Source organism: Electrona antarctica, assembly GCF_951216825.1.
Source record: "Electrona antarctica genome assembly, chromosome: 4".
Lineage (NCBI taxonomy): Eukaryota > Metazoa > Chordata > Actinopteri > Myctophiformes > Myctophidae > Electrona > Electrona antarctica.
Window position 1 is genome coordinate 43,330,689 of NC_136809.1, and position 23,230 is coordinate 43,353,918.

General features: G+C 42.5%; 2 protein-coding genes across 4 annotated transcripts in view; one reads left to right on the top strand and one right to left on the bottom strand.

Annotated features, from left to right (window-relative positions):
• The first annotated feature begins 613 nt into the window (after positions 1 to 613).
• tmed1b (transmembrane p24 trafficking protein 1b) lies at positions 614 to 5,759 on the top strand. The gene is made up of 5 exons (XM_079498138.1): positions 614 to 945; positions 2,035 to 2,132; positions 2,312 to 2,495; positions 2,922 to 3,089; positions 4,266 to 5,759. Exons 1-5 carry the CDS (start codon positions 751 to 753, stop codon positions 4,314 to 4,316), a joined length of 696 nt encoding a protein of 231 aa, XP_079354264.1. The 5' UTR covers positions 614 to 750; the 3' UTR covers positions 4,317 to 5,759.
• A 946-nt stretch (positions 5,760 to 6,705) lies between these two features.
• Positions 6,706 to 23,230, bottom strand: part of LOC306922367 (dynamin-2-like) — a 22,823-nt gene continuing 6,298 nt past the window's right edge. Inside the window, exons 5-20 of one of the 3 annotated variants that reach the window (XM_079499909.1) lie at positions 23,163 to 23,230; positions 22,275 to 22,435; positions 21,578 to 21,720; positions 20,493 to 20,628; positions 20,147 to 20,214; positions 18,407 to 18,545; positions 16,080 to 16,166; positions 15,744 to 15,814; positions 13,809 to 13,863; positions 12,160 to 12,270; positions 11,706 to 11,815; positions 11,415 to 11,526; positions 10,700 to 10,867; positions 9,719 to 9,945; positions 8,674 to 8,904; positions 6,706 to 8,156 (exon numbers count right to left, since the gene is read on the bottom strand). The exon at positions 23,163 to 23,230 is cut by the window's right edge and continues 31 nt beyond it. In XM_079499909.1, coding sequence (XP_079356035.1) covers positions 8,090 to 8,156; positions 8,674 to 8,904; positions 9,719 to 9,945; positions 10,700 to 10,867; positions 11,415 to 11,526; positions 11,706 to 11,815; positions 12,160 to 12,270; positions 13,809 to 13,863; positions 15,744 to 15,814; positions 16,080 to 16,166; positions 18,407 to 18,545; positions 20,147 to 20,214; positions 20,493 to 20,628; positions 21,578 to 21,720; positions 22,275 to 22,435; positions 23,163 to 23,230 — 1,954 coding nt within the window. In that variant the 3' untranslated portion in view covers positions 6,706 to 8,089. Of the gene's footprint in view, positions 8,160 to 8,673; positions 8,905 to 9,718; positions 9,946 to 10,699; positions 10,868 to 11,414; positions 11,527 to 11,705; positions 11,816 to 12,159; positions 12,271 to 13,808; positions 13,864 to 15,743; positions 15,815 to 16,079; positions 16,167 to 18,406; positions 18,546 to 19,456; positions 19,596 to 20,146; positions 20,215 to 20,492; positions 20,629 to 21,577; positions 21,721 to 22,274; positions 22,436 to 23,162 lie in introns of all 3 variants that reach the window. The other 2 variants (XM_079499908.1, XM_079499907.1) reach the window with 2 other exon arrangements.

A 23,230-nucleotide genomic window follows, 5' to 3' on the forward strand; every position in this document is an offset into this window, starting at 1 on the left:
TTTGAGAGTGGTTTTGAAGGAGTCAAGGGGACTCCTTCAAAACTGCTCTCAAAGGGCACCTACAGACGGCTGCAATTCGAAACTGGCCCCCGTAAAATCTGAATCCCCCACCCACCTTTTCCCCCTCACTATATGTTTTTTCCCCCTTTTTACCTCCTCTATATGATGATTTCCTGTTTTTGGCTATAGGCCTATAGAAGTGTATATTTGTACGTCTCTAAATATTATGATGAATTGAACATGCATGGACCCTATTGTAAACAAGTGTAATGCTTTATGGTGTCGTCCACAGACAGTTAACAGTTTTGTATTGAGTTGTGCTTACTGTAATTCTCCAATATCTGTTAATACATACTTCAATCAATCAATCAATCAATCAATCAATCAATCAATCAATCAATTGAATGTGTGTGTGTGTGTGTGTGTGTGTGTGTGTGTGTGTGTGTGTGTGTGTGTGTGTGTGTGTGTGTGTGTGTGTGTGTGTGTGTGTGAGAGAGAGAGAGAGAGCGTGCATGTGTTGTGTGTGTGACTGTGTGCGTGCGTGTGTGTGTGTGTGTGCTATGAATCGGGAACGGAAATGGAATCACTGCAATCGAACGATGGAGCCATTGGAGGAGATAATGCTACTCTCAGCGTTGTGATTGGTCCTGGTCACAACCAACCAAATCACTGCAAAGTTATGCTGCGGAAGAGGGATGAGAGCGAGATGCTCCAAGTTAGGTAATCTGTAAAGACTATTTATTTTACACCATGGACCTTCACTGTGCAGCCAGGGAGCGCAGAGCCACGCTACTTGCACTAGTTATTTCAGTGTCGTGTTTAGGATCGGTGTGTGCTTTCGGACAGAGCCAAGACAGCGAGTTCACATTCCTCTTGCCAGCCGGAACCACAGAATGTTTCTATCAAACGGCAACGAAGAATGGGTCGATAGAAGTGGAATATCAGGTAAGTGTGTGGCTCGTGAAGACAGCTGCGGATCCCACAGGTCCACAGGTCCACAGCCCACAATTGAAATGCTAACAAAATTGGATGATTATTATAATCACCCGTTTGGTTTATCCATAGCTAGCAGCCTAGCGATCACAAGCATACAGACTTCCGCTATTTGTTGACCCACCATGCACATAGTACTGTAAACTCTACTGTATGTAGCTCAATACTAAAAGCCTCTCCTACTATATGTCCGTTCATTCTGTGTCGCTTTTAGTGATAGCAATTAAGGTTTCATTCTGTATATCAATGAAGAATATTAGCTTGTGAAGCCTATAGGTTTCTAGCTCTGATCCATAGCTCTAATGCCTTAAATGCATTAGAGCTATGGATCAGAGCTAATAGGTTTCTATAATCTCTTGTCTAACCTAATAACCTATTCGTGTGTTTGTTTAATGGGATAGGCTGCACTTGTGTTGACCACTGTAGTATTCATTTAGGACTGCTCCTCTAGTACATATATCATAAAGATACCCATAGATAAAATAACATGCCTGCAGGATATAGCATGCTAAAACATCCTGAAAGTTAATTATATACTAAAAACAAAATCAGAAGAGGCTATTGGAGAACCTGATTTGGAATGGATCTGATGCAGGACAATGTCACTATGACAAGATGGGTCTGTTCCAAACCAAATACTCTGTTGCCACACTCATTCTTTCGCCCCTTAAATCCAAGTGGAAGTGGCTGCACCGGCACACACCAGTGCACCGGCGGCATACGTTAGTCCGACATACATGGCCGGTTATACGTGGCCAGTTTAGACTCACCCGTGGCTTCGACTTGTGTGGCCGGTTAAGACACATACGTGGCCGGTTAAGACTCACCCGAGACTCCGACATACGTGTGTCCAGTTAAGACTCGCTCCGACATGCGTGGCTGGTTAAGACTCACCTGTGGCTTCCGTGTGTGGTTAGGGTTGGTTAGGGTTTGGGGTAGGGTGTCGGACTGTTGCCTGTCGGACTGTTTGGACGTCGGACCAAAGATGTGCTCTTTTCCTAATGATGAAGGTTTTTGCTCATTCTGTGTCTGAACATCCAGGTGATCGCAGGCGCAGGAATGGATGTCGACTTCACAATCCTTTCGCCACAAAGCATCCTGCTCATCTCTGACCAACGGCGCTCTGACGGAGTCCACATGTGGGTCCTACTTAAGCTCTGACTGGTTTTAATTGTGATTGTTGTTATTATTCATATACCGGTAAATTGGACATCAATGTGGCTATTTTAGTTTTTTTGGCAATTTTTGAATGGCCAAAATAGGGATTTCATTTTTAAAGTGGTTAAATAATCTCTGAACACCTTTCCTGTTGTTCCAGGGTGGAGCCTACTGAGGAGGGCGATTATCAGATTTGCTTTGACAACACCTTCAGTCGCTTCTCAGAGAAAATGGTGTTCTTTGAGGTCATCATAGAGGGACCAGATGTGGGAGGGGATGATGAGTGGCCTGGGCTGGAGGAGCCTGATGGCAGCATGCTGGAATACAAACTAGATGACATCCGGGTAAAGCCCCAGTTATGCTTCGTTGTACGCCCCAGTCGCTGTTGCGTGTGATAATTGGCAAAATGCAGCTCACATCGCGCAAAAGACTAGTATTACACAAATATAACCACTTAAGTCCTATCTTTTTACTTCAATGTGTGATATGGTGAAATGCAAGCTTTCAGATCCAATACAAGTTACAAGATACAAGTTTGTAGATCTGCTACTTTAGCTATTTTTATAAAAACATTAAACTGTTGCAGTGGACAAATTAAGACTAAGAAGATAAGATAATATGTTTAATAGAGCTGAGAAAATACATATTTAACTTGTGTGTGTGTGTGTGTGTGTGCGTGCGAGCGCCTAATTATCAGAGTCAACTGTCAATTTTCACTCCGTCTCATTTGAAGCCTGCTTTACCCAAACTCATTTATTTCCTTCCCCCAGGAGTCCATGGACTCAGTGCACCGCCGACTGGAGCGCAGCCGTCAGATGCAGACGGTGTTGAGGGCCTTTGAGGCACGGGACCGGAACCTTCTGGAAGACAACCTCTGGAAGGTCTCCTTCTGGTCCTGTGCCAGCCTGCTAGTCATGCTCTGTGTGGCACTCACGCAGGTAACTACTACAGCAGCGTGACACAAAAATGTGCGATGATGCGTACAACATTTCGCGGCAATCGGAAGCTGCCTTCATGATCTGAGGCATTTTATATATTATATTATATTTAAGTTCATTAGGCAATTCGGCCCTTTTGATATTTCTAAAATTATACATTATTAGAATTATCCAACCAACAATTTCAAGTAGATGCTCTGTGTCAGACATCTGACACACTTTCACCTACTTACAGTATATTAGTTTCAAGTCCATTAAAGCACTGTTTTACGAAAAATTGCTGATCTACAAGCTCACAACCTGTCTCATTTCTATTTTTAGTAAGCGCTGCCGCCTTACAACGTAGAATAAATTAAGCAGCCTCTGTCTGTGCTTATCTTTGTGTGAAGAACATGATCTCCTATTTGTCCAAGTGTAAATCAATATTACACGCACGTCATCAAAACAATGAACACACACCAAGGACAACTTGTAGAGAGGAAAAATACCAGTAACCTGGCAACCTCGCCCCAAAAGGGCACAATATATGGGGGCTTTCCCCATGTATGGGGATGATGATGTCATAGTGATGTCACAAGACCTGGGCACAATATATGGGGGCTTTCCCCATGTATGGGGATGATGATGTCATAGTGATGTCACGAGACCTGGGCACAATATGGGGGCTTTCCCCATGTATGGGGATTTTAATATCCCTGATGATGTCATAGTGATGTCACGAGACCTGGACACAATATTGTGAGTAACGATTGTCAGTGACAGATTTGAGTGACAATGACGTGACGTGACATGACAAAAATGCAAAAATGTTTCATAGTTATCCTTGACCTTCGGTCGCAAAAAATATATAAACAAATTATATATGCATTACTCTTTCAAGAGATTTAAAAACGTTTTGAGTTATTATGACATACAGTAGTAAGGCTGATTGGTTCATATCATTGGCTGAGTGGCAACCCTGAACGAACCCTATTGTGTGTGTTCCTTTGTCTGTTACTATCCATTTTGAAGCCTACAAGTGGCCCATGGATTGTGTATCTTGACTGAAATTGTCTCCGCCAGGCCAAAAAATAAATGAATAATATCCAGTAAGACGCCCTGAGGGCGAGAGGTGAAGTATTTGATCTATTGTTAAACAGAGAGGACCTGTCAATGATTCATTTAATCTCTTCATAGGTCTACACTGTTCGCAAGCTGTTTGACGACAAGAGGAGAGCCTTCACATAGACCCTTATTGAGCCATGCTGCACAACAGAAGATGGGTAGAGAAGGGAAAGCCAATCTATGAAAAAAGCACCGACATGGGTGCCCAATCAGGTCCTGTTATTCTTTACTGTTTTTCACACAGCCTTCTGGCATCTCAGTCAGCTTAGCTGACATTTACAGTAGGCTTGGGGTTTACATGAGACACTGTTGCTGGCATTACATTATTTGCATCATTAACTGGAGAAGCCAGTCTTAGATGGGGTTTAGATGGTTTCTGTGAACAAACTGATTTTGAACAATAGGGTATAATACTTGCTAATTAGAATAGGTGAATAGTTGAAGGAGAAGTTCAGTGCCAGTGTCAAATCTAAACATTAGAAGTAATCATTTGAAAATCGCGAGGGGGGGGTAACCTAAAAGAAGAAAACACAAAAAAACAGTGACAAGAGTGCTCTCTTAGGTTCACATGTTTTTTTTCTTTTGACCACACACTTTGGGTTATATCTGCGAGATGTTAAGAAACTTGTTTACTTGGTAATTTTGCAATTCTGCGCCATTGTACAAGGTCACACAATACTCACAACTTAGTTTGGTCTCATGCATGTAACTCTCTGAAGACAAACGTAGAAGGACAAACGTAGAAGTTTACTAGTACAATGTGGTATGTGCAATAAATGTACTATGCTCTTCCTGAATCCTGACAGTATAATGGCTGTGGTGTCACACCTGTAATGGACCTATAGCCAGTGGTGGACAATAACTTACTTGAGTACTGGTTCATTTCAAATAGACTCTATAATATTTCTAGGGAGGAACTCTTGCCATAATTCAAATATAGTGAAAACTATCTAATCTAGATCTGCTATTTTCACTGTTTTGAAAATGTTCTGATTTGGGGTAGAAAGTATTCTATAATACAGCAAAGCCTTGATATTAACAAGAAATTTTACTTTGTAATTTGTACTTTTGAATACTTTAATGTTTACCCGAGTATATATTTTGTCCACTACTGCCTATTGGTCCAGCTATGTACTGAGTAGCAGCCTTACTGAGGGTTAGTTTTGACATTGCTACTGATTTCTTATATTTTCTGTTGACAAGTCATGTCAACCTGGAATATCGTTCCAGTGGTATGGAGGTTGCTGGTTTGATTACTGTGTGTGTGTGTGTGTGTGTGTGTGTGTGTGTGAAGGTAATTTTGAGAGTGTGTGTGTGTGTGTGTGTTACAGAAAACATGTTTTCATGTTGTGTTTTCAGGCAATCAGTTATGTCTTTTTGTGGTGTAATGTAATATGACATTTTGATTGTACTCTGAACAGAGCTATTAATGAGTTTTACTTAGAGCAAACTTTCATTACATACTGTACATAATCATGAAGATCATGACGTTGTGTGGGAGTCTGCTTTTAAAGGCATTTTACATACACATTAATAAAAAAAAAAACGAAGTAAATTTCAGTTGTGTTATTAACGTTGATTGACATGTTTTATATGTTGTTTGTCTGCCAAAATAATTATGTGAACAAAGACGAAGCTATAAATTGAGTACTGAATGTATAAATCTTTCCACAATTTCATATTTAGTGAAGTTGCTCCCTCCAGTGGTTATCTTCAATTCAGCTGAGAAGACTATGCTTAGCCCCAGGGCTTCCCAAATCCAAACCTGAAAAGACTAACAGCCGAGCTACACCAGGCTTTTAAGCGTGCTAGTATACGGGGCTTGTGTGTACGTGTTTTACGCACACGCGCACTCTGTAGCTCAGCCGTGAAGCAGGGATACAGTAACTCATAGAAGATTGAGGAACATGGCATGTGTAGATTGTAACCAGTGGTGTATTAAGTAACTAAGTACACTTACTCAAGTACTGTACTTAAGTACATTTTTGCTGTATTTGTACTTTACGTGCGAGTATTTTCAATTTCCAATACTTTTACTTCTTCTCCCCTACATTTCAGATCCAAATATTGTACTTTTACTCCTTGACAATTATTTGACAACTTTAGTTACTACAGTAGTTAACTTTGTAGATTCAGATATTATTACAAAACATACATTAACCACTTCAATGGAAAATAGACGATCTACAAGCTCACATTGCGACACAATGTGAGCTATCATCAATTTGAAAACTTGTGAAATGGGACATTCTGCACAATGAGTACTTTTACTTTTGGTATGTTTAGTACATTTTGAAGCCTATACTTTCAAGTACATTTTGAATTCCGGACTTTTACTTGTAATGCAGTATTTCTATATTGCAGCATTGATATTTTTCCACCACTGATTCGTAACATGGTCTCAGGTCAGGTGTACAATCTGTGGATGTGTGTAGAGATGGATGGACAGAAATCACAACACATTGAAGCTCAGTGGAATATATCAAGTAAATACATCAGCCACCACAACACGCATTTGTTGTATCCCTTTATTATGTGTTTGTACACACCTTCCTGAAGTAACCCATGAATCATACACATTTTAGTTTGTTAAGGCTTTTCAAGCACTGCTTCGATACATAAGGACAGCTTTGGATGTAAGAGGCACTTGGTTCCTAGGTTTTAAGAATTTCTTAAAAGGAAAAAAACTTTTACTGCATAGAGCAATGATGGAGTAGAAAGGCAATAAGATTAGAGATTACTGAAGATTATTGTCAGTTGACTGGATAAAGTCACAATTACCTGAACTAATGGACAGTAAGCTCACCAATAACTAACACTCAATAATGTACTCAAAAACATTTCCTCCCCTGCCCTGAATATGATTGGTCAGTAAAGTAACCAGAGTTTATATTTATAGGCTGACAATGAGTCAATAAATGCACTGATCAAACTAATTAACCACTTCAGTCCTATACGAGTATACTTGGTCATAAGACAACAGTGAAAATATCCTATCTACAAGCTCACAACGTGCCACATAATAGGGACTATTTAATTTGTGCTATTTCGAAAAATGTAGAATTCATTTTTACTTAATTAGGGATGCCAGGTTTAAAGTGGTTGAGCGCACACAGTATTGAGGCAGACTCATTTCATTGCTTACTTGCCTAGAACACTTATATTTGAGCAAAACCAGCATTTAGCATTTCCAGTCATCAGCGCTTAGAAACAATTAATATGAAATTCTTGTTTGCCAGCATTCCAAGTAAATTAGTGTATGATGTAACTAACCAAAATCGGATAATCTAATACGGTACATTTCTTTCAAATATTAACATTAAAAAGGAGTGTTTTCTTGCAAACAATAATTGTGCAGCATTATCATTGCATAAACATGTTAAACGTCACTCTTTTCAGAAATGTTTCATTATTTCCAATAAAGTCAGCGAATATTAGGTTCAATGTGATTTCCTGGTTTACAACTGGAATGTCAAGAAAGTAATTACTCTCACCCTTTTCATAATGCAGAACACTTCATGGATGTTAAACATAATTAAAAACAAAAAACAAAAAACAAAAAAACAATCAATTTCATAGATGATGCTTCAGAAATGCAGGGTATGGGTATAACAGCCTCAGATTACAAATGTCAACAATGCAAGAAGTAAGAAGATACATCAAATACATAAAAGGACTTCAAACCCCCACAACAGAAATATAGGAACATGTGCAACATGTAAACATAGTTTACATGATGAGGTACAGATTATAAAGGAATGCAATGGTAAAGTGTGCATATGTGTATATAAATGCACAAGTGTGTGTGTGTGTGTGTGTGTGTGTGTGTGTGTGTGTGTGTGTGTGTGTGTGCGCGCGACATATGTGTGTGCGTGCGTGTGTGTGTGTATGTGTCTTTAGTCAAGCAGGGATGGCTCTGAAGGACGTATGATTGTAGGTCGGTTGGGAGCAGATGGAGGTCTTCTGCTGCAGAGAGACGCATAGAGAGAGAGAGAGAGAGAGAGAGAGAGACAGACAGGGAGGGAGGGAGGGAGACAGACAGGGAGACAGGGAGACGGGCCGGGGGTGGAGCAAAAATAAACATGCACGGCAAAATTATTAGCTATTGTCGTGGAATTCTGTATCAATTAGTAATTGTTGAGGCAAATAGAGTCAGATACACTTCACATCATACATAAGTTTAATACATTATCTCATGGGAGAAGTACATTAAACATTCAGGGTGGTGGTACAGTAGTTTATATTTATATATATTGAGATTGAGATTCAATTTATTGTCAATGTACAGTACAAGTACAGCACAGCGAAAAGTATTTTCGCATCTCACCAATAGTGCAAACATGTCAGTAAGGAGGTGGATACATTAATTACAGTAGTACAGTACATATCTAACTATAAATGCACAAGTCTGTGTGTGTGTGTGTGTGTGTGTGTGTGTGTGTGTGTGTATGCGTGCATGCGTGAGTGTGTGGGGTCCTACCTTGGGATGCCTGGGGGCAAGGCTGGGGGTACACGGGCCGGTCTGGAAGGTATGAGGGGAGGGGCGGCGCCATTGTTGGGGTCTGGGCCGGGTCTGGAAGGGATGGGTGGTGCTGCAAAGGCAGGTGAGGGGTTGAGAGGCGGCGGAGGGCCCGGAGTGGGCCCCCTTACTGCTGGGGGGCGGGTTGGAGGTGGCGCTGTAGCTGGCGCAGGGCGGGACGCTGGGGGAGGACTGGATACCAATGATCAGTTTAATTTACAAACATACTGTAGATATCGTTTCTGTCGGGCAGAAAGCTTGCATGTCCGATTGTCCATACTTCAAGTTTTTACTTTTTTCCTAATTTTACTAATTCGTCATACTACAGTGTCACACAAAAGTAGCAGAAATCACCATCTACAAACTCACAAGGCGTCAGATTGCAACATTTTGTGAGCTTGTAGATGAGCTAATTTTGAAATTCCAGTTCAAAGCGGTTAAGTCTGGCTGTGCTTTTATGTATAAATATTCAACCAAGAGTATTAACTAGAGCGTGTGACTAAATAATGACTACATAGGATTCAAAGAATCCTAAACATATATTTCTGTATCTCTGATTGTCGACAGAAACACAGGTTATTTTTTCCACATGTAAGGCTTCCACCAGGCGACGACGATATGCATCGAAGACATGATACTGACCACCTTGAAATTGGATAGTTTGGAAGCGCTCGTTTTCAATAACGCAACGTCTTGCAGCGTCCTGCATTATGTGCAATTTAGAAACTGGTGGTATGCGAAACCGGCGAGTGATTTCCAACAAGCTCTTCCAAACTCCAATGCTCCATGCTGCTCAATGTTTTGCCCCTCAGTCTAGAGGGAAAAACTTCTCACGGTGGAAAAGTGATGCATGTGCATACTCTCCATTCTTAGTAAATATTTTTTGTAAGCCACAGTATTCATTTTGGAACTGAGCTGGGAAAGAATGTCTACGCTACGGTATGTTCAGGCTTCTGTCCGTACATACAGTCCTATACATGTCTGTGTGTGTGCACTGCTGTATTACCTGGGCTCTTTAGCCAACCAGCTGTTATCCACCGGCGGTGGTAAGGGGGCAGTGATGGTGGTGGTGCTGATGTCCCCTATGATGACTAGGGCCTCCTTCAGGGCGTGGTACATCCTCAGCAACTCGTCTCTCCTCTGGGCCTGGTCTGCTGACTCCTCCATCAGGCTGTTCTGGTCTCCGGCAGAGTACAAGTAGGCCAGCAGCTCAGAGTGGATGAAGTCCTTAGCCTGTGGGGTCGATACATCATCTTACTATAAATGCGCCACGTCTCTCTGTGTGTGTGTCTGTCTGTCTGCGTGTGTGTACGGTTGTAATGCATCTAACTCGAGAACCGTTTGCCCCACCGACTTCAAATTCGACACACGTGTTCCACACCCTCGCAGGGAGTGCAGTGCTCAGTATCGAGTTGGTCGGACCCACGGTTCTCCAGAACCACCACAAAAAGCTCTGGTCAGGCTCTGCCAGTGGGCCTAATCAGCCTAAATCCCCTCACCTGTGCAATTTCCAGCCCACACCTGCCAATTGACCAGTCCACTTTTCACAGTCACTCTTCAGACACAGGCAGACAGACAGATAGAGATCTCCATGTGGGACACAGACAGATAGTTAAAACGGGTGCTATGACAACGGGTATTATTAGGTTCCCAAGTTGCATCGCTCTCAAGTAGGCCGGCCCGACGGGCACGTACAGGTCTAGTGTACACAATACAGAACAGCAGGTCCTAATGGACATACAGCAGCCATTTTTCTCTAAATTCATACCAAATGTGGTGGTGAACCTCATAATAATAAAATAATAATAATTTTCCACACATAATTATGTAGTTGCTCTAATACAAAGTTAGCAAGTTGCTCATAAGAAACAAGGGAAGGTAGAGAGAGAGAAAGAGATAGAGAGTTAAGAGGGTGAGAGATAGAGAGAGATAGGTAAAGACGGTGAGAGATAGAGAGAGAGAGAGAGAGAGAGAGAGAGAGACATACGCTGTTTATCATGAGATGCATGATGGTCTTGGGCATGAGGTCTCTGATGGACTTGTTGACGATGCCGATGTAGGAGTCCACCAGGTTACGGATGGTCTCCACCTGCCTCTCCAGCTGAGGGTCCATGGACACAGTGTCCCCTGGATAATTCACCTCCTCGCTGTCAACCTGCATGAGGGAGGTGGTGGTGGGATGGGAGGGAGGTGGTGGTGGGATGGGAGGAGGTGGTGGTGGGATGGGAGGCAGGCGTAGGTTTAGATTGAGGACTCAATGAGGGAGGTGGTGGTGGGATGGGAGGGAGGCGTAGGGTTAGATTGAGGACTCAATGAGGGAGGTGGTGGTGGGATGGGAGGCAGGCGTAGGTTTAGATCAGACATTCAGATGAGAAAGATGAAAGCCATAATGGAGCAGATGTCAGTATTTCTTTGGGTCTATTAACCATATACAGACTACAGAGTACATTCACACCATGGTCATTTCGTCTTCTTATATATGAGTTAGGGTGAGGTTTCCCCACCCAGAGAGTGATGTATGAACAAAATGGCCGCTGAGTGAATATAGTCGATCAATGAAGGAGAGGCTACTGGGGCTGCAACTATAATTTTGTTAACGATTATTGTATTGATTTATTCTTAGATTAAACAAATAAGAGGTTTTCTTTTCATATTTGTTTGTGTGTGTTCTCGTGTGTGCATGTGTCTGAACTTCTCCGCACCTGGTCTTTTTCAGGATAAACTCCAGCTCTGAGAAAGGAGGCCTTCCAACTGTCTACATCTTCCTGGGTATCACAGGCCAGTTCAATCTGACGCAAGTCCTTATAAACATTCCTGTAACACACAAGTGCGCTCGCACACACACACACACACACACACACACACACACACACACACACACACACACACACACACATACACACACACACACGGCAAAAGGAAATATGAACAAAAGGACAGGAACAATGAATTGTCTGTAGTGCCCCGTTTGCACACGGAAACTCCATACACACCTCTGTTCAGTGTTGAATATAGCGAACACATGCTTGCTGGACATGAAGCCCTTCTCCATGTCTCTTAGCTTCAGGTTGTCCAGAGGAAGCATGTACTTCTTCTCTTTCTCCTGTGGAAAGGCAGGCACGCGTTTGATGATTGATGTAGGAATCATCACAGCTCACATGCATGCATTCATGCATAATTTGCATATGTGTACAAATAATTTGATTGAAAAGTCATTTTTGTCCAATTTTGAAAGCCAAAGGATTTGCATGTCCACGCACCACGCACGCACCACGCGGCACGCACACACACACACACACACAAACACACACACACACACACACACACACACACACACACACACACACACACACACACACACACACACACACACACACACACACACACACACACACACACACACACACACACACACACACACACACACACACACACACACACTCTTACCTCCTCGTCCTTATACCAGGAGAATGATTCTGCTGTCAGGACAAACCAGTAGTCCTTGGAACCTCCCTTCATGATGCTGATGTTGATAGTGAGCCAGCCCCTTCGAATCACCTGAACACAAAACTCCACCAGTTTACAGCTGTTTCTAAACTGTCTGACACATCAACACTAAATCATTAATGTAGCCTACTTTAACCATGCTTGGACCCTACTGTCCCTATTTTGGGCAAGTCATTATACAGTATGGCGGATATTTTGTGAAAATAGCAGATACACAAGCTTGTGACGGGTTGTGAACTTGCAGATCGGCTATTTCTGCTACAGTATATATAGAAATACAAGTGTAAAACTCCACAAACAAGACTGACAACACTGAACATATTCACTGTTCCGTGTCGGCTCTAATAACATGTCAGCAAATTAAATTCAACATTCAGAAGAAGCACAACCATACGTGTTTGAAAATGTGCATATTGTGGTGCGATATACAAAGACATACTCATCAAGCATAGAACAAGGCCCATGATATCACACCCCAAACACAGAGCAACGAAAAACACCAAGGACACACTCTCATAAAATCACCTTCTCTTCATCCATCCAGCCGCCCGACTGACGGGCAAGGTGACAGAAAGGACAGAGACAGACAAATACGTAAGCTGACATTTTAGTTTGCCCTCATATGCCAGTCTGGGCTGTCCAAGCTGTATGTCATACACTCTCTTTCCTCTTTCAGGAAAACATATAACGTCTTCTCTGAACTACTTTCAACCTGGCGCCTATACACACGCTGCTGCGCGTCAGATGTACTGACAAGTACTAGAAAAAGAGGTCATATCACTCCTCCATTGGCCTCTGCTGTCTGCACTGGCTCGTGGTAAAATAGAGAATCAAATTTAGTATTCTCCCCCTCACCTACAAAGCTCTTAATGGTCAGACACCATCATATGTTTAAGAGCTCATTGTGCCTTGTAACTGCTAGAACATGCTCAGTATGTACGTTTTCTTGAGGTTCCTGGCTAGAATATCTAAGAAGAGTAGATCAAGGAGGAAGAGAATTCACGTATCAGGCTCCTCAACTGTGGAATGTTCTCAGTTTTGGTCCGTGAGGCAGACACCCTTTCTATTGTACGTTTAAGACTAGACTAAAAACTTTCCTTTTTGATGAAGCTTACAGTGAGACTTAAAGGACCACTTCACCACTTTTCAACTTCTCTTCCTATAATTGGTCCTCACTAATGTTCATGATAAAATACCACCATTTTTTCCTACTCAGTCTGTGTCTCATAGAAAGGCTGTGGGCAGTTCAGAAACCCGTCCACCAGTGACATCATCGATGGTGAATCCAAGCTAATAGAAACAGCAGGCTTTCTTTTCCTGAAAAGTTGCAATGCAAAAGTTGAAGCCATCGTTCTCACGATAATACAAATCTAAATATATTTTAAAACAAATCTTGTTTAAAAGAAAATCTGCCTAATGATGATGTCACTGGTGGATGGGTGTCCGAACTGCCCAAAGCCCTCCTATGAGACACAGACTGAGTAGGAAAAAATGGTGGTGTTTTATCATGAACATTAGTGAGGACCAATTATATGAAGAGATGTTGAAAAGTGTTGAAGTGGTCCTTTAATATGTGTAGTTTCAAATACCTGATTAGGCATAACCCTCTTCTTGCTGGTGTTCGTAGCAGTCCTTTGCTGGGCACTGCAGGAGCAGGAGGGACATTACACAAGTACATACAATTTACAATTTAGGCATTTAGCAGACGCTCTTAATCCAGAGCAATTTACATTAAGCAAGAACAAAAAAGCATGGGAATACATCACATAAAAAAGCATTTATCATGAAATATGCGTACCGTAAGCTAAGAACGTAACAGTGGAATATCTATATAATGAAACTATACATATAAACTATACATATACTATGCTATACATATGTAATATGATGTGCTATGACTACATACAATGCAATTATAGTGCTGTCTACATAACATGCTATAAGTCTGTATCAAATTATATCTAAGTCTACAGAAATGCTATCTAAGGGGGTAGGGTAAGTGCTATGGGCCATGATGGAGTCTGAAAATGTGGGTTTTCAGACTACGGCGGAAGATTGGGAGTGATGCTGCAGTTCTGACTGCAACGGGAAGTGCATTCCACAGTTTTGGAGCCAGAAGGGAGAAGAGTTTGGGACGTGTGGAGCGTTGTCCCGGCGTTTTTAGTAGGGTTCAATCATACTTGCAAGATATGGGGGAGCCATATCTTTGGTTGCTTTGAATGCCAGCATCAGAGTTTTGTATTCTGTGTGGGCAGCGACCGGGAGCCAGTGGAGGGAGCGGAGCAGGGGGGAGACATGTGAGAATTTTGGCTGGTTGAAGACCAAGCGAGCTGCGGCATTTTGGATCAGTTGGAGATGCTTAAGTGCACTCAAATAGCACTCAAATAATAATAATAATTTGTAACATGTTCAAACAAATAATGAAAATAATGAATACAAGAATACTGAGTTAGCAAGCCTAATATCCATAGGCAAGTTGTTCCACACAATCTAGTAGCCCTAGTAGCAAATGCCCAAAGACAGATGCCCTTTTGCCATCTGTCTTTTAGACTTTGGAACAGCCAGACGGGTCATGCCAGAGGATCTGAAACAGTGCTCTTGAATTCAAAGTAGGAAGGGGCAAGACTGAGATGTGCTTTTAGCAGATAATTTGCAAAATCTAAAAGTAATTTCTAAAACGAATCAGTAAAGGGAGGATCAATGGTTCTTTCTTTTTTTTTTTACTTTAAATTTGTATCCCACGATTTTGCAACCAATTTTTTTCTATCTTATACCTGACTACCTACTAGTAAAACCAGCTGTACTCTAATGAGGGACTATCTTATACCTGACTACCTACTAGTAAAACAAGCTGTACTCTAATGAGGGACTATCTTATACCTGACTACCTACTAGTAAAACCAGCTGTACTCTAATGAGGGACTATCTTATACCTGACTACCTATTAGTAAAACAAGCTGTACTCTAATGAGGGACTATCTTATACCTGACTACCTACTAGTAAAACCAGCTGTACTCTAATGAGGGACTATCTTATACCTGACTACCTATTAGTAAAACAAGCTGTACTCTAATGAGGGACTATCTTATACCTGACTACCTACTAGTAAAACCAGCTGTACTCTAATGAGGGACTATCTTATACCTGACTACCTACTAGTAAAACGAGCTGTACTCTAATGAGGGACTATCTTATACCTGACTACCTATTAGTAAAACCAGCTGTACTCTAATGAGGGACTATCTTATACCTGACTACCTACTAGTAAAACCAGCTGTACTCTAATGAGGGACTATCTTATACCTGACTACCTACTAGTAAAACCAGCTGTACTCTAATGAGGGACTATCTTATACCTGACTACCTATTAGTAAAACCAGCTGTACTCTAATGAGGGACTATCTTATACCTGACTACCTATTAGTAAAACCAGCTGTACTCTGCCTACATAATCAAATCCAGAGATACGCACTCTACACTTCTCCGTAATCTTGAATATAATTCTATGATGAAGGTGTCTTACTTGGCAAAACCAATGAAGTCCTCGTGGTTGGTGTTGATGTAGGAAAGCTCAACATCAATCAGCAGCAGAACCTGCCTCAGCCAAAACATGAGTTGATTACGCAGGCATAACATGCAAATACATGCAAATACTATATGCCTCCCTACTGTAGCTCTCTCACTTGCGCGCGCACACACACACACACACACACACACACACACACACACACACACCTTTTTTAACGCATAATTGTTACAATGATGATATTACCGTAATTGTAATTGTTGTAGGCCATTGTGTGTTATGCCTTGTTATAAGAAAATAAGGACACACGCACACACACACACACACACACACCTGGTCTTTGGTCTTGCCGTCTCTCTCTCTGACGTAAGTAGTGACAATTCTCTCAATCTCCTCTCTCAGTCGAGGGTATGAGTTCACCTGCGGTACACGCACGCACACACGCACGCACGCACGCACGCACGCACGCACGCACACACACACACGCACACACGCACACACGCACACACGCACACACACACACACACACACACACACACACACACACACACACACACACACACACACACACACAGCTGCAGGTACTGGCACTACATGGTACTGTGTACACTCATGCATGCCTACAGTGTTGCACCAAAACACTACTAAGAAAGCAATGGCAGCTGTGAGCTGTACCCACCCAGTGACTGTAAATATTAACACAAAAACATGCAGGTCATTCTTTTGTGCAGCCAGGCAAGCATCGGGGATTGGAAGTATTCAGGGATGCACTAAGTATTCCACTATTAGCTTGAGGTGGGGAGCATCATATTCTGTAATGCTGAACTGAGATAGCCTTGAGTATAGCCTGATAATATCACTGTGAATCTGCCTGGGGCAATTTGCATTGCAAAGGCAGCTTCGTCTGGCTACGCAAGGATAGAACTGAGACCACAGCCGTGGATTTCATCATTTCAAATACGTACATTTATTATTTAAATCACTTTCACCCTGACGCCGATATTTAGTTTGGGCATATGTGAAATCTGTCAATTAATAATAATACAGAAAAGTCTCAGAAGTGGTGAAAAGTTCACAAAGTACTGCAGAGCAGCAATTTTTACAATTTATTTGAAATAAGGCTTGGTTAAGCTACAGAACAAACATGACAGCTGTTTAATTATTTCAAGCTGATAGTGGACTTCAGGAAAAATGTAATAAGGTGCGTTGAAAAAAGTTAGAGTCCAGAAAATGAAGATAAGTTTGTTGATCGGTCATATGAAGAGGTGAAGATTGGATAAAGTAGGGGTGGATGGTTATTTGATTTCATGGCCAATAACACAGGTCACAGGTATATGAAAAAGTAGTGTCAGAGACACACAAAAAATACCTTTCCTCCTTGACAACACAGGGTGAAAGACAGCCACCCTACTCTTGTGGTAGTGACATTTCTTTTTTTTAAATTATTTGTAACCCATTTTTTCACCCAGTGTGAATTATCGAATGTAATCCTGGGCGCTACACGTCCTCTGCCAACCTGGGGGGGCAGCTGACTGACCTCATGCTTCCTTCTATGCACGAGGAGTCCAAGCTGCTTCTTTTCACCTGATAGGGGAGTTTCCCCGGCCGGACGTTGCGCGTGGAAGGAACACGTTATTTTCCGACCAGTTCCTTTCCCCTCCATCAGGCGCCCCGGCTGGCCAGGGGGAGGTAGTTTAGAGACCAGGATTACTGCATGTTTTTGTGAGGGTACCTACCCTAGGGGACACGGGGAGAACATGCAAACTCCACACAGAAAGGCCCTTTCTGATGACGCAGAGGAGGGAACACCAGGAATCGAACCCAGGACCTTCTAGCTGTGCGGCGACAGCACTACCGACTGTGCCACCGTGTAGTGACATTTCTAAGAAGCATTTTAATTATTATTTTTGTGAGTAAGGAGATCTCATTGGATAAGATAAGTGAGGCAGGGTGTGAGTGGTTGGTAGGAACATCATGGGGTGGGGGAGCACAATCAAAGGGGGATGAAGCCTTCTGGATAGGTCAGTTCAACACCAACACAAGGACAGTCATCCACTCAGCTGCAGTGAGATGGATAGCAAGTGAGGGTGAATTAAGCCTTTTAAACAAGCAACCCAGGGTTATTATACTGTAGTTATAGTTTACTGAGATCAAAATAAAAGCAAGGCTTTCAAAAAACCACAACTAACTGAAACTGTATTTTGTGTTTACAAATGAACTGAGGAAATGTCCTTAGTTGTAGGCTGTCAGTATCCAGTTGCCCTGGCTACCCCATATTACAATAGAAAACTAAAATGAACACTAAAACTATTAAAACCTCAACTAAAACTAAGCGTTTTTTTTCACACAATAAAAACTAATCTAAACTAGAACCCCCACTATAAAAAACAAATCAAAATTAATGTCAAAACAAAATAGAAATAAAGGTAATGAAAAATGCTAAACTATAATAACCTTGCCCAGGGGTAGAGGTGACTAGACGGCAGACATAGATATCTGCCATTTGTCTTTGATGCTTGTTTCGACTTGCTTTCTATGACTCTTCCCTTTTCATGTATCAATGCTTTGCTATGGTCTGAATTGAGTGCATTCCCTTTGTTCTGGCTTCTGTCCCTCCACTTACACTCTATGTTTTCTATTACTCTGTTGTACCAGTTTACCTTTTCAGAGCACTTCCTGATCAGTGCGGCAAGCTCACAGACGACCAGGTCAACACATTTCAGACAGGGGTCTTTCAGCTTAATGATCTGCTTTTTCACTATGGCTTCAAACGCCAGGTCTGGAGTGAACAGGCCTGTCCTGTGGTGAGGCATCATGGGAGTTTGAGTTTTAATGGAAGGTGAGGGAGAACGTCACGGTGAAGAGTACAGGCGAGGAATGGAAAAATGGGAAGCCAGAACCGTTTGGAACGGTTTGAAAAGGGAGAGAATGATACAAAGTTTAAAGGACAAGAATGAGAATAGCAAAAACAGACTGGCATTTAGGTCAAGTTAATTCTACAACATTTCTTCTAAACAAGGACAAGTTGAAGATTTCCCCAAACACTTAGAAGCCAGGAACTGCTTAAAATAATTATACCACCCAAACATAATTACACTGAGCAGTGCATACATTTCGTTGTGTGTGCAATGTGTGGTTGTGCACGTGCATGCGCGCATGCGTTTGTGGACGTGCAATCGTGCATGCTTCCACTTCTCACAGTGGCGACCTGTAGCTTAGCTAAAAAAGAGGAGAAAGTAGCCCATGTGTTTTTACACTAAACACCCCAACAGAAACACCACACCAATGCACTGAGATGCAGCCAGAGCCACAATGGACTGTACCGATGGGTTTTGCTGTACCGATGCCTAACAGTAGAGAACAGAGTGGAACAAACTAGGTTCTCCATCTTAACTGGTGGGCATCAGCTCTAAGGCAATGGTTCTCAAAGTGGGGTCTGGGGACCCCCAGGGGTCCTTGGGGGGTTCCAGGAGGTCCCCAACTAAATTATTGATAGTTAGGAACCAAATAGACCCTTATGTGTATGTAACTCTGAAGAGAGTGTACAAATGGAACCAAATGGACCCGTTCCATTTGGTTCCATGTACACTCAGAGTTATGGGGTCAGACCAAACTGGGAGTCCTTGAACTTAAAACGTTTGAGAATCACTGCTCTATGGTTTGGTGGTGGCAGCCGGGCAGGCAAGGGGCGGTTGACCATGCCGTAATACCTTATTGGTGCACTGTCTGACTGTGTTGATGAGCTCCTGGATGACCAGGTCGATGCATTTCACACAGGGCGCTTTCAGCTTAATGATCTGCTTTTTCACTATGGCTTCAAACGCCAGGTCTGGAGTGAACAGGCCTGTCCTGAAGGACGCAACGACAGAGACAGACACAGGGACAGATGGAGACATGGAGAAGGGCCGGGTCTGGGATGCACACACAGGCCTGTCCTAAAGGACGTAATGACAGGCGGACGGACACACAGACTGATGGACGCATGGAGCGGGAGGGACAGATGCACGAGAGGAGAGAGGCACACAGATGGAGAGGCGAGGCTATTTACAGTAGTTCAAAAGGACAGGACAGCAAGGACGGAATGAACAGGCAATGATACAGACCAAGAGAGATATTGTAGAGATAGAGAGAGAGAGAGAGAGAGAGAGAGAGAGAGAGAAAAGCGGAGGAAGACAAACATACATGGAAATGGGATAAGTGAAAATTGAGGGCAGTTCAGAAAATGTGGAAAACATGGAGAAATGGAGAAAACAAGATGAGCACAGAGTAATTTCGGCCTGTATCACCTTGCAGGGGTAGACAGCTACACAAACAAGCTCACAGACACAGACAGACTGGCAGACACAAAGATGACGAGAGCCAGTGTATAAAAGGAATGGGGTGTTTTTCTGTCAACTTGCCTGACTCCATGGATGTTCTTGATGGCGTAGCTGATCTCTCTCCTCAGTTCTTTTTCATCAAACTCCATCTGACACACACAAGCATGCACACACACACACACACACACACACACACACACACACACACACACACACACACACACACACACACACACACACACACACACACACACACACACACACACACACACACACACACACACACACACACAATTTCAAAATGTCACCAGATAAAAACATGCACAAATTACAATAACACATATTATATTATGCAAGTTTGGAACATGTAGTATGTGTTAAAATGTTAAGACCTCATAGTTACAAAAAAAAGCATGCCACATTTTACCTTGACGAGTTCGAAGGGGAAGCGCTCATGAAAAATGCGGTTGATCTTGGCTCCACCAGACAAGTTGGAGGTGTCCACCTGATCTCCAGATCCCTCAATGCACTTCTCAAAGTCCACGCCGAACTGCTGCACCATCCTGTACCATGTTAACACGGAGCAAAATGGATTTCCATTTTGGAATGTGTTTGTGCATACTTGCAAAAGTGGGTACAGATGTCGACTATGCATACTCCTATTTGTAATGTAAGCCTTGGAACGTGTATATAAACATTTATAAATGTAATGGGCATAGTGGCAAGAGTGAGGTGACTTTTTCATTATTTCTTACATGTCTCTAAAATGAAACTTACCATGAATGGCCTGAACAAATAACAAAGCCAAACAGTTTGCCAAATACTGCTGTTTCAACTGTCAAAGGCAGCTTGGCTGTGTGGAGGAGAAGGTGCAGTGACGTAAATGGACCTTTTTCCACATGGGTTTTCAGATCAAAGGGGCCTGCCACGAGTGTGGCCCAATGTGTGTGCGTGTGCGAGCTCAGCGTACCTTTCTCCTAATTTCGTGTTTCCCCATATTTAACGTGTTGAATTAAGCTGAATCAATCTCTGTCATTTCCTGACTAAACATAAAACAAATCCTTGCCAGTCGGAGTGGCCCCTTGCGGTGAAATCCTGCATATGGGTTTACATAACCCAGCAACCCTAGGTAAATTATACCACTGAGAAGGTGCTATATGTTCCCTTCGGTGTCCATGAATTGTCTAACCCTGTCACATTTGTTTGTTTCCCTGTTAAGTTACACAGTATTTGATGTGTAACATCAAATTGGCAGCGGTGGCCGAACGGTTTGCGGAGCGGTCTTGATACCGGAAGGTCGCCAGTTTGTATCCCCGGACCGGCACGTTAAAATTACCACCGCTGAAGTGCCCTTGAGCAAGGCATTGAACCACTACCATGAAATGTTCTATGAGCAGGGCCTGGCTGTAAACAAGTATCTGATGCTTAGTCCAGTTACCCTGGGTAAATATAGTAACTTTGCTTAACTTTGCTTTGCATTCAAATAAAGTATTAAAATGTGTATGTACTGACTGAAGCAGTGCTTTGGTCTTCCGTGTTGGATCATCAGGGCGATAGTTCTTGTATTCCTCCACCTCCTTCTCCAGCGACAGCATCTGGCTTTGTAGCTTGTTACGTAACCCTGGCAATGTGTCCCGGATGTGATTGGTCAGTTGCTGAGGAGGGAAAAAGTGAAGAAAGATCAAGAGTTAGACAACAATAATTAAAGTAGAAAAAATTAACGTGCAAGACAAGTTTAAGTTTACCATTTTTAATCTGATGTGTTTTGGAACAAGGCCTTTAAGTTAAAATGCATGTACATTTTCTTTACATCATACATTCTCTTTTTACAATCATCCCCAGCTGTGGGGTGAGGTTCTTACTTGGGTGTGACAGTACGTAATGACAGACAATACAATTAGGCAGTTATTACAACAACTTCTATTACATTTGCATGAGTATTGATCAAGCTGTATAAACTGGGTATTTCACTCTAATTTCATGTGTTCATTTTTTGGAAGGCATTTATTGTACAGTTGGTGTTTGTTGGCATCTGTCCATCCAGTTTTTGTTTGTAATTCAAATATGTGTGTGATTGTGCACATTGAATGCCACATTTATACTTGGTTCTATGCTGTGTCATGCAAGGAAAATAGCAGATCTACAAGCTCATACGATTGTTTCTGTGTTATTTTCGGTATGTGACTTCCCGGTGTAAATCAGCCTTTACCTGGTTGAGTGTCTTCTGGAGGTGAGGTGTGCCCATACGTTCAGCCATGTGTCTGTAGCCAGGGTGCGACAGGAAGAACTTCCTCTCTGAAGCCAAAGCAACACGGATATCTTTCCTCCCATCAATATCCTTCTGACTGCGGTTCACCACTCCTATGTAGCCTGAAGGGGGCAGTAGTACACACAAAGTTCAAAGGTAAATTTCTGTATCTGCCTGTGTCTGAAGAGGGCAAACTGAGTCCACTTTTCACAGTCAGTCAGTTTGAACTCTTCACACACAGGCATATACAGAGATCTCCATGTGGGACACAGACAGACAATTAAAACGGGTGCTATGACAAGTTGACAACGGGTATTATTAGGTTCCCAAGTTGCATCGTTCTCAAGTAGGCCGGTAGCCGACGGGCACGTACAGGTCTAGTTAAGGAAAAGCCACATGTAAACAGCACGTGGTAGTGGTACAGCATGTTTCTGAACGTGCCAAAGTATCACAAGACTGTCAGTCTGATAACCAAATCTCGCGATACTACCAAGCCAGAAACGATACTTGCCGCTCAATAAAAACGTTATTAGAAAACAAACTATGACATCACGTAAATGATTGACATCCGACAATCCGATTGATTGACAGATCATTGACATGATTGTCCGGTTACCATGGTTACATATGTCTTCTTTTATATTCCTGAACCGATTATATGACAAAGATTGCAATCGTTCAGGTCCAGCTGGCTCTCATTCACTTCACATACACTTTGATGAATGTATGCTTGCATTGATTATAGTATATCGTCCATGTTGGGCAGAAACCTCCATATGTCCTGCAAACAAACTATTTGTGTGTGTGCGTGTGTGCGTGCGTGCATGCGTGCGTGCGTGCGTGTCTCACCCCTGCGCAGTGGCAGCAGTTTGTTCTCCAGAATGTCTCGTGCATCTGTCCCCTCATCCATCAAGTCC